Source organism: Grammomys surdaster, unplaced genomic scaffold (assembly GCF_004785775.1).
Source record: "Grammomys surdaster isolate TR1022 unplaced genomic scaffold, NIH_TR_1.0 243, whole genome shotgun sequence".
NCBI classification, from domain to species: domain Eukaryota; kingdom Metazoa; phylum Chordata; class Mammalia; order Rodentia; family Muridae; genus Grammomys; species Grammomys surdaster.
In genome coordinates this window covers 3747967-3760101 of record NW_021604688.1, presented here as the reverse complement: position 1 = coordinate 3760101, position 12135 = coordinate 3747967, and the positions used below count along the sequence as shown (strand labels likewise).

General features: G+C 38.4%; 1 protein-coding gene across 5 annotated transcripts in view; it reads left to right on the top strand.

The window, feature by feature from the left end:
* Positions 1-12135, top strand: part of Nol4 (nucleolar protein 4) — a 348181-nt gene that overhangs the window by 73687 nt on the left and 262359 nt on the right. For all 5 annotated transcript variants that reach the window (XM_028774809.1, XM_028774806.1, XM_028774804.1 and 2 more), the window contains exon 2: positions 11933-12082. In XM_028774809.1, the coding sequence (XP_028630642.1) occupies positions 11933-12082 (150 nt within the window). The remainder of the gene's footprint in view (positions 1-11932; positions 12083-12135) is intronic.

The following is a 12135-nucleotide window of genomic DNA, read 5'->3' as shown; positions in this document are numbered from 1 at the left end:
TCTCTCTCTCTCTCTCTCTCTCTCTCTCTCTCTCTCTCTCTCTCTCTTTCTCTCTCTCTTTGTATGTGTGTGTTGACCTCTCTGTGTATTTCTGTCTCTTTCTCTGTCTCTGTCTCTCTATCTCCCTGTTTCTCTCTCTCTTTTTCTCTTTCTGCCTCTCTCTTAATCCTAGAGGCCAATTGTGTATATATTATGGCTTCCAGTTTTGTATTAATAGTATTCCTAAGTGTGAAAATAAGTGGCTCTCTGCATCTGTATCTTGTTTCTTATGCCTCTTGAGGACTCTTACTTCTGCTGTGTTTGTTGTTGTTGTATTCTAAAGTGCTTACTTTGTTTTATCTTATTGTATATTATTATTATTACTATATTATATTATATACATTATTATTTTTTCAAAGCATGTTTGGTTTTTTTTGATATTTTATTCATTTACATTTCAGATGATATCTCCTTTTCATATTCGTCCCGCAAATATTCCCTATCCCATCCCCCCTCCTCCTGCTTCTATGAGAGTGTGCCCCCACCCACACATCCACTCTTAGCTCGAATTCCCCCACACTGGGCATCCAGCCTTCACAGGACCAAGAATCTCCTCTCCCACCTATGCCTGACAAGGCCATCCTTCACTACATATACAACTGGAACCAAGGGTTCCTTCCTATGTACTCCCAGGCTGGTGATTTAGACCCTGGGAGTTCTGGTTGGTTGGTATTGTTGCTCTTCCCATGGGGCCCCAAACCGCTTCAGCTCCTTCAGTCTTCTCTCTAACTCCTCTATTGGGAACTCCTTGATCAGTTCAATGGTTGGCAGTGAGCATCTGGCTCTGTATATGTCAGATTCTGACAGACCTCTAAGGAAACAGCTATATCAGACTCCTGTCAGCATGCACTTCTTGGCATCCACATCAGCATCTGCTTTTGGTGACAGCACAAAGGATGGATACTCAGGTGGGGCTGTCTCCAGATGCCCCCTCCTTCAGTTTCTGTTCCACACTTTGTCTCCATATTTGCTCCCTTGAGTATTTGGCTATTCCTTCAAAGAAAAACTGATGCACCCACACTTGGTCTTCCTTCTTCATGAACTTCATGTGGTCTGTATGTTGTATCTTGGGTACTTTGAGGTTTGGGCTAATATCCAATTATCAGTGAGCGCATACCGTGTGTTCTTTTGTGATTGGGTTACCTCACTCAGGATGATATTTTTTAATTCCATCCATTTGCCTAACAACTTCATGAATTCATTGTTTATATAATAGCTGAGTAGTACTCCACTGTGTAAATGTACCACATTTTCTGTATCCAGTACTCTGTTGAAGGACATCTGGGTTCTTTCTAGCTTCTGGTTATTATAAATAAGGCTGCTATGAACATAGTAGAGCATGTGTCCTTGTTATATGTTGGAGCATCTTTTGGGTATATGCCCAGGAGTGGTTTTGCTGGGTCCTCAGGTCCAATTTTCTGAGGAACTGCCAGACTGATTTCCGGAGTGGTTATATCAGCTAGCAATCCCACCAACAATGGAAAAGTTTTTCTCTCTCCATATCCTTACCAGCATCTGCTATCACCTGAGTTTATGATCTTAGCCATTCTGACTGGTGTTAAGTGGAATCTCAGGGTCATTTTGATTTGTATTTCCCTGATGAATAAGTATGTTGAACATTTCTTTAGGTGCTTCTAGGCCATTCGAGTTTCCTCAGTTGAGAATTCTTTATTTAGCTCTGTACCCCATTTTTATAGGGTTATTTGATTGTCTGGAGTCTAATATTCTTGAGTTCTTTGTATTTATTTGATATTAACCCTCTATCAGATGTAAGATTGGTAAAGATTTTTTTCCTAATCTGTTGGTTGCCATTTTGTCCTATTGACAGTGTCCTTTGCTTTACAGAAGCTTTGCAATTTTATCAGGTCCATTTGTCAATTTTTTTTTTTAATTGGATATTTTATTTACATTTCAGATGTTATTCCTTTTCCCCACTCCCCTGCCCCACCTAGAAACCTGCTATCCCATTCCCCTCCTCCTGCTTCTATAAGAATTTGCCCCTATCTACCTATCCACTCCCACCTCCCCACCCTCGAATTCTCCCACACTGGGGCATCCAGCCTTCATGGGACTAAGGATCTCCTCTTTTCTTAGAGCATAAGCCATTGGTGTTCTGTTTAGGAACTTTTCCCCTGTGCTCAAGTATTCAAGGCTCTTCTCCACTTTCTCTTCTATTAGTTTCTGTGTATCTGGTTTTATGTGGAGCTCCTTAATATACTTGGACTTGAGCTTTGTACGAGGAGATAAGAATGGGTCAATTTGCATTCTTCTACATGCTGATCTCCAGTTGAACCAGCACCATTTGTTGAAAATGCTGTCTTTTTTTCCACTGGATGGTTTTAGCTCCTTTGCCAAAGATCAAGTGACCATAGGTGTGTGGGTTCATTTCTGGGTCCTCAATTCTATTCCATTGATCTTCCTGTCTGTACCAATAACATGCAGTTTTTACAGAGCAATCCCTATTGCTCTGTAGAACAGCTTCAAGTCAGGGATGGTGATTCCCCCAGAAGTTCTTTATTGTTGAGGATAGTTTTCACTATCCTGTTTTTTTTTTTGTTATTCCAAATGAATTTGAAAATTGCTCTGTCTATGTCTATGAAGAATTGAGTTGAAATTTTGATGGGGATTGCATTGAATCTGTAGATTGCTTTCAGCAAGACGGCCATTTTTACCATATTAATCCAGCCAATCCATGAGCATGGGAGATCTTTCCATCTTCTGAGGTCTTCAGTTTCTTTCTTCCGAGACGTGAAGTTCTTGTTATACAGATTTTTCACTTGCTTGGTTAGATTCACACCAAGGTATTTTGCATTATTTGTGACTATTGTAAAAGGTGTCATTTCACTAATTTCTTTCTCAGACTGTTTATCCTTTCAAGTAGAGGAAGGCTACTGATTTGTTTCAGTTAATTTTATATTTAACTTTGCTTAAAGTTTGCTGAAACTTTGCTGAAGCTCTTTATCAGGTTTAGGAGTTCTCTGGTGGAAGTTTTGGGATCACTTAAGTATACTATCATATCATCTGCAAATAGTGACATTTTTACTTCTTCCGCTTCTATTTGTATCCCTTTGACTTTCTTTTGTTGTCTAATTGCTCTCACTAGGACTTCCAGTACTGTATTGAATAGGTAGGGAGAGAAAGGGCAGCCTTGTCTAGTGCCTGATTTTAGTGGAATTTCTTCAAGTTTCTCTCCATTTAGTTTGATGTTGGCTATTGGCTTGCTGTATATTGCTTTTACTATATTTAGGTATGGGCCTTGAATTCCTGATCTTTCCAAGATGTTTACCATGAAGGAGTGTTGAATTTTGTCAAATGCTTTCTCAGCATCTAGTGAGATGATCATGTGTTTTTTTCTTTGAGTTTGCTTATACGGTGGATTATATTGATGAATTTTCCTATATATTGAAGAATCCCTGAACTCCTGGAATAAAGCCTACTTGATCATGATATATGATTGTCTCGATGTGTTCTTGGATTCAGTTTGCAGACATTTTATTGAGTATTTTTGCATCGATGTTCATAAGGGAGATTCATCTGAAGTTCTCTTTCTTTATTGTGTCTTTGTGTGGTTTAGGTATGAGTGTAATTGTGGCTTCATAGAATGAATTGGGTAGTGTTTTGCTGTTTCCATTTTGTGGAATAGTTTGAAGAGAATTGGAATTACATCTTCCTTTAAGGTCTGATAGAATTCTTCCCTAAAACCATCTGGTCCTGGGCTTTTTTTGGTGGGGAGACTTTTAATGACTGCTGCTATTTCTTTAGGGGTTATGGGACTGTTTAGATGGTTTATCTGCTCCTGATTTAACTTTGGTACCTGATACATGTGTGGAAAATTGCCCTTTTCCTCCAGATTTTCCAGTTTTGTTGACTATAGGCTTTTGTTGTAAGGTCTGATGCTTTTTTTTTTAATTTCCTCAGTTTCTGTTATGTCTCCCTTTTCAGTTCTGATTTTATTAATTTGGTACTATCTCTGTGCCCTCTGGTTAGTCTGGCTAAGGGTTTATCTATCTTGCTGATTTTCTCAAAGAACCAGCTCCTGGTTTTGTTGATTCTTTGTATAGTTCTTTTTGTTTCTACTTGTTTGATTTCAGCCCTGAGTTTGATTATTCTCTGTAGTCTACTCCTTTTTGTTGTAGTTGCTTCTTTGCTTCTAGAGTTTTCAGTTGTGTTGTCAAGTTGTTAATATGTGCTCTCTCCAGTTTCTTTTTGTAGGCACTTAGAGTTATGAATTTTCCTCTTAGCACTGGTGTCATTGTGTCCCATAAGTTTTGGTATGATGTGCCTTCACTTTCACTAAATTCTAAAAATTCTTTAATTTCTTTCTTTATTTCTTCCCTGACCAAGTAATCATTGAGTAGAGTATTGTTCAGTTTCTATGTGTATGTGGGTTTGCATTGATTTTATCATTATTGAAGATCAGTCTTAGTCCATGGTGATCTGATAGGATGCATTGGATTATTTCAATTTTCTTCTATCTGTGGAGGCCTGTTTTGTGACCAATTATATGATCAGTTTTGGAGAAGGTACCATGAGGTGCTGAGAAAAAGGTATATTCTTTTGTTTTAGGATGAAACGTCCTACAGATATTTGTTAAATCCATTTAGTTCACAACTTTTGTTAGTTTCACTTTGTCTCTGTTTAGTTTCTGTTTCCATGATCTTTCGATTTCTGAGAGTGGCTTCTTAAAATCCCTCAGTATTATTGTGTGGGGGTGCAATGCGTGCTTTGAACTTTAGTAAGGTTTCTTTTATGAATGTGGCTGTCCTTGCATTGGGAGCATATATATTCAGAATTGAGAATTCACCTTGTTAGATTTTTCCTTTGACAAGTATGAAGTGTTCTTCCTTATCTGTTTTGATAACTTTTGGTTGAAAGTCGATTTTATACAATATTAGAATAGTTACTCCAGCTTGTTTCTTAGTACCATTTGCTGGAAAAATTGCTTTCCAGCCTTTTACTCTGAGGTAGTATCTGTCTTTGTCACTGAGGTGTGTTTCCTGTATGCAGCAAAATGCTGGGTCCTGTTTACATATCCAGTCCATTAGTCTAATGTTTCTTCATTGTGGAATTGAGTCCATTGATGTTAAGAGATATTAAGGAAAAGAGATTGCTGCTTTCTGTTATTTTTGTTATTAGGCGTGGAATTATGTTTGTGTGACTCTCTTGGATTTGTTGAAAGATTATTTTCTTACTTTTCCTAGGCTGTACTTTCCCTCCTTATGTTGGTGTTTTCCATTTATTATCCTTTGTAGGGATGGATTAGTGGAAAGATATTGTGTAAATTTGGTTTTGTCATGGAATATTTTTGTTTCTCCATCTATGGTAATTGAGAGTTTTGCTGGGTATAGTAATCTGGGCTGACATTTGTGTTCTCTTGTGGTCTGTATGACTTCAGTCAAGGATCTTGAGGCTTTTACAGTATCTGATGAGAAATCTGGTAGTCTGGTATAATTCTGATAGGTCTGATATGTTACTTTTCCTTTTCCCTCTACTGCTTTTAATATTTTTTCTTTGTGGGTTTTTTTTTGGGGGGGGTTGGTTTGTTGTTTGTTTTTTTGTTTTTTGCCTTTGGTGTTTTGATTATTATGTGACAGGAGGAATTTTTTTTTTCTGGTCTAGTCTAGTTGGAGTTCTGTAGGCTTCTTGTATGTTCATGGACATATCTTTTTCTTTTAGGTAAGGGAAGTTTTCTTCTATAATTTTGTTGAAGATATTTACTGGCCCTTAAGTTGGGAATCTTCAGTCTCATCTATACCTATTATCCTTAGGTTTGATCTTCTCATTGCATCCTGGATTTCCTGGATGTTTTGGGTTAGGAGCCTTTTGCATTTTGCATTTTCTTTGACAGTTTGTGTCAGTGTTTTCCATGGTATCTTCTGCACATTAGAGTCTCTGTTCTATCTCTTGTATTCTGTTGGTGATGCTTGTGTTTATGACTCCTGATTTCTTTCTTAGGTTTTCTATCTCCAGGGTAGAAAAATCACAAAGGTAGTCTCCCTTTGTGATTTTTTTTTTTGTTTCTACTTCCATTTTTAAATCCTGGATGATTTTGTTCAACTCCTTCACCTGTTTGGTTGTGTTTTCTTGTAATTCTTTAAGGGATTTTTGTGTTTCCTCTTTAAGTGCTTCTACCTGTTTACCTGTGATCTCCTGTATTTCTTTAAGGGAATTATGTCTTCTTAAATTCCTCCATCATCAACATGAGAAGTGATTTTAAATCTGAATCTTGCTTTTCTGGTGTGATGGGGTATCCAGAACTTGCTATAATGGGAGAACTGGGTTCTGATGATGCCAGATAATTTGGTTTCTGTTGCTTATGTTCTTGTGCTTGCCTTTTGCTATCTGGTTATCTCTAGTGCTACCTGCACTCACTGTCTCTGACTGGAGCCTGTCTCTCCTGTTATCTTTGTTGTTTCAGAACTCCTCAGATTCCAGCTGTCTCTGTGATCTTATAATCCTGAGATCCTGGTTGAAAGAGCTCCTAGGACTCAGGATGCCTCTGGGATCCTGAAATCCTTTGATCCTGGGTGTGTTAGAGCCCCTGGGAGTCCAGCTTCTCTGAGTGCAGTGGATTCTCTGCTGCTCTGAGTGCAGCTGTTCCTCTAGGATGGGTCAGAATATGATGTCTCCATGGGAGGAGACCAGCTAGGAGTCTGCCCCAGCAAAAAGGAGCAAGCGAGGGGCAGAAGGAGCCCTGTTTGTTTTCTGAGGACAGACAGGAAAGAGTAGATCCAGAAAGGTGGGAGATAGGGAGGAGCTGCGATGACCAGAGGAACAAACTGTGATCAAAATATATTGATGAAAACAATCTATTTGGAATAAACAAAACAAAATGCAAAACAAAACAAAAGCCTTAATGATTAACAAAGAAGTATAGCGGAGAATAAGACAGTCAAAGAGAAGAAATGCACAATCTGTTAATCTTCGGCGTGTAGCTTAGAACAGACAACACCAGACCAAACATTTCCAAGGAGGGGGTGTTTATTCAGGGCAAAGGGAAAAGGTGGGGGAAAGAGAGATAGAGGAAGATGGTGGAGAAAGAGGGAGAAAGGAGAGAGAGAAGTGGAGGCTGGCCATGACCACATGGAGAGAGGGGGAAGTGAAGGGGGGAGGGGGGAGGGGATAGGAGGAAGATAAAGGCAAGAAAGCAAGAGAGTAAGAGATTTAGAGAGCAAGAGAGTAAGAGAGTAAGGAGGGGGCAAGCAGCCCCTTTTATAGTGGGCAGGCCTACCTAGCTGTTGCCAGGTAACTGTGGGGAGGGGTACACCTGGCTGTTGCCAGGTAACTGTGGAGGTGGAGTTTAGACAGAATACTAACACAATCTAAGTAAGTAAATTTGGAAAGAAGTTTCTATACTAAAGAAATTTAGCAATGAGTATGTATACAGAAGAAGAAAGCGCACATAACTAATCTGAGAAACTTGAGATCCAAATGCTCAAAACATTGGATTATTTAGGGAGTGTAGCTGTTCATCTGTTATTGATTGTGTATAACTATCTCTTCACATAGTGAAAGGAAATGTAAGATAATGGCCTGTGGCCATGAATCAACCAGGTTCACATGAAAGGGGGCTGGGGATGAAAGAGGGACAGAGGGTGAAAAGACATGAAGCCAAGACAAAGTTCTATGATCAAGGCTCAATGCTTTAATATTCAGCTTCTCAATTTAAAGGGAAAGATCCCGCCCAAACCCTTCCTTGTTTCAACTGGGAGATGGGTGGGATAATCCGTTCTTGGCCAGAGATAGCTCAAGGCAAGCCCAGGGGCAGTCCTTCTTCTAGGTTCCCTGCAGCCAAGGTGGGTAACTCCACCTAGATCCTATTACTTGGTCTGTTGTGGTAAACAAGGTCTCTCAAGCCTGCTCAAGGCTGGGAGAAGGGCACAGTATTCTTTCTAATACTTTGATTCAGCATCTTTTTTTGGAATAAATTTATAATATACTGATGTATTAATTATTTTATGTTGCTGTTATAATATACCCTTGAAAGGAGAGAGAGAGAGAGAGAGAGAGAGAGAGAGAGAGAGCGCAGAACACAGCTCAGGGGAAGATACCACTATTGATATTTGTGTAAATATTGTATACTGTTAGTTCATCATCACCCTTGAGTATAGAACTGTATAGACAAGCTAATAATCTGGCAAATCTGTCTAATAAATGTTGAGTTCCTACTGAATCATCAGCAGAGCCCCTGTATAACTTAGCATTTTAATCAGCATGTATGAGTACTTTATTGTCTCTAAATCCTTATTATTACAGATTTTTATTCTGGCAATGCCAGTGCACGGGAAGTGTTGACTCAGTCCTCTTCAGATGTCTGCTAACACTGACCACTTTATGTTATGTTTATTTGATATTTGAGCAGCATTTTTAGAAAAATTCTCACCACAGTCCCTTCAACTTTGATTTTTTATTAATTACTCTAGGATTTCATGTGGTATACTTAAATCATATTCTCTCACCCACACCTGCCTCTTCTTACAGTCACGTTCTCTTTCTTTCTCACATGCTTTTTGCTCTTGTGTTTAGTGTTGTTGTTTTGTTGTTGTTGTAAAGCCCTTCCAGTCCAAATTGTGCTGTCCATGTACTCTTGGTTGTATAGTCATCCACTGTAACAAGCTTCACCTACCAGAGAATTGTATCCTTAAAGAAAACTCACTTCACCTCTCGTAGTAGCTCTCGGTTGCCAGTAACCCCTTGGCTAGGGGTAAGCCTTGATGCCCACATCCCTCTACATGATGGGACTTGACCTGTCTCTGGCTTCTACCTCACCATGGGAACACTGACATTATAGAAGTATAATGACTTTACTTGGTTTGGGGATTAAAATTTATACATCAATTTTTCAAAATTTCAAAATCAAAATTTCAGCTCCTCAAATTTCTACATCCAGCACTTTACCCCATGGGAGATCTTCTCAGTTCCAACTCAATAGATTTTAATACCATCATAAAGATTCTGACTGAGACAGGTGAAAGAAAGTCATACAGAAGAGAGGAGAGTGTTCTGAATGTCTCAAGCATGGAATGTTGGCAACCAATCAGAAGTAGAGGTTTGTTCACCTTTAGAGATTCCAGATGGAACGCAACTTTGTTGACACCATAACTTTAGACTTCCAATACTTTGAAAGAAAGAGTAAAGTTCTGGTTTGTTAAACAAATGGCTTTAGAGAATAAGGGAAATTTATGTCCCTATAATCATTCCATCATTTCTTTAATATCTATTTCCAGCACTGAACAGTGAGTATCAGCAAGTCCTCCTCCTCCTCCTTCTCTCTCTCTCTCTCTCTCTCTCTCTCTCTCTCTCTCTCTCTCTCTTTCTCTCTTTCTCTCTCCTTCTCTCCCCCCCATTCCGATAATTCCATTAACTAATACAGGGCTTGTCAATATTTAGGGTTTTCAGATACTTGATAAAATGGATAGTTCAAAATTTTAGGGTTAGCCATGCAAATGGGTAAGAATCAAATGATTCTGAGAAAGAAATTATATTACTTGCATTTTAAATGATTATGTAAAGTATACATTTGGTTATTCAGGAAAGAGACAGGAATAGACACTTCACAAATTTTATGATGTGTATTTAACATGTCTGTGATCAGTTGTGCCTCCCAGATAGTGCCTTTAAGCTGTGTGTTTTGAGGCAGGTCACTTGAGTTTCAAGTACCCTTCGATTTACATTCTTGTGACACAGGGAAGAGTGGTAGTATTATTAGGAACCCATTATAGAAGGGTGCTCCAAGATTTTATAGAAGGGTACAATATATAAAAAAATATTAAAAGAGAGAAAAATAAAAGAATATGAGGTTGGGTGGTTACAGAAAAGGGAGAATCTGGGGAAGTTCAGGGAGGGGAAAGACTATAATTAAGATATATCATAAAATAAAAACATAAAAATTAAGAAAGAAAAATGAGAAAGATCTGAAGTCAAAATAGAAACTGTTTGTTAGCATCATAGGAAAAATGTAAGGGTACATGTCAAACTGAGCAGTGGTGAGACATCAAGCAACTGAGTCTACTTTGCAATCTCATATATGAAGCTCTTTAAGCATGCTGCTCCAGACTCTGCTACATTCAAAGACTACATGCAAGAAAATGCTAAATGCAAAAATAAAATATAGATGTTGACTGTTAGCGTTGCCATTGGAGACTCATTGACTACTTAGAACTTTCACTTGGAGTAATCACCCTATTATGGTATTATTTTTAATCTTTAAAACTTTTTTGATACTAAAATTATATAATTCCCTCTTCCCTCGCCTTTCCCAAAATCCTCCCATATACCCCCCCCCACACACAGACACACAGACACACACACACACACACACACACACACACACACACAATTTTATAATATGTGTGCATCTCCTCCTTAGACTATATTATGTTACTTGATTTTTTTTTTCAGAACTTTCCTGAGGAATACTATTTCATGTTGTTTTCAAGCAACAATGGCAAGGACGTATTACACCACATTAGAAAATGTCAGGGTCCACTAAGAACACTATGTGCATGTGTTCATCCATATACTTTTGTGTGTGTGAGTGTGTGGGTGCACGTGAATATTGGTACAGTTGGACCATCACATACGATTAACTTTTTTCATGGAATATTAATTTTTCTAGTATCTCAAGTCTACCACTTAATATGACTTAGCACTCTTTTCAACTCTTTACTGTTGGCTGGAGTGCTCTCTGCCAAGTCTTAAAAACCTCAGTGTATGTTGAGTTTTATTTCATCTAAGGAGCTACCTGAAGAGGAGATAACATGGTGATCCTTGACACTTTCACAGGACCTTCATTATATTGTCATGTGATCATTAAGATGACACTTGCTGTCAGAATTCATTGAGGGTTTATGACTGGACAGAGACTGGTCATATTTTTACATATCTGATTTCCCTTAGTGCTCACACAATATTCTTGTGAAACAGCTTCTATTGTCTCCATTTTGCAGCTGTGAAAACTTGAACTTAGAGACGCAGAAGTAATTTGCTAAAAAAAAAATTCAGTTTTTATTTGAGAGACCCAGTGTTCATGCCAGGTATTTTTTAGAGCAATGGCTCTCATCCTTCCTAACTTTGACCCTTTGATACATTTCCTCATGGTGGAATAACTCCAGCCATAAAATTATTTCATTTCTACTTAATAACTGCAACTTTGCTACTGTCGTGAGTTGTAATGTAAATATCTGATGTGCCGGCTTTCTGATACGTGACCCCAAAGGGATTGCTACCACACAGGTTGAGAAATGCTGCCTTGGACAATGGCCTTTTAACTCTTTGCCCATGTGCAACTTACTCTGTAGCTGGAGAGAGATGCCTAGAGATGCATTTATTTTTTATGTTATGACATTTGGGGTAGAGGCTGTATATTATTGTCTTTGTCCTTTATTTTCTCTATACAGCAGGTATGACCCAGAAACTCAAATATTGTTTTCACAGATTGAGGAGGATCTAGAATTAAACAAATGCAGTAAAAATCACCAGGTGCTGCCGTGTAATTTAATTTATGCTGATGACTAGGAATCATACGAACCCAAAAGACGGAACTGACAAATAAATGATTTACTTAACATTAACCATGTTTTCGCTAGTATTTTATAATTCAGTATGTGTAATACAGAGTTATGGGAGTGCTAGGTGTGGTGGAATCTGGAGTGGGCATGAGAGATGGATGCCAGCCTGGGCTACATAGAAAAATATTGTTCAGAAAGAATAAAAAAGTATGAACTTCATTCAAGCAGTTTTAAAATTTTTCTTGAAGATGATTTGTTTTATTTTACTAAAATATTTTGGTTTAATCAGTTAAATTTGTTAAGTGAAAATAGTTTCATTAATCTTATGTGTTTCTGTTTGTTTCTTTTGTTCTTTTGTTGTGGATGTGTTGTTTCATCTCCAGGATGGCGTAGGAGTTGATGAGAAGCTATCGTTACGGCGAGTGGCTGTGGTTGAAGATTTCTTTGACATCATCTATTCTATGCATGTGGAGACAGGGCCGAATGGAGAACAAATCCGGAAACATGCTGGGCAGAAGAGAACTTACAAAGCAGTAAGTGAGAGAGAGAGGGAAAGAAAGAACGAGAGAGAGAGAGAGAGAGAGAG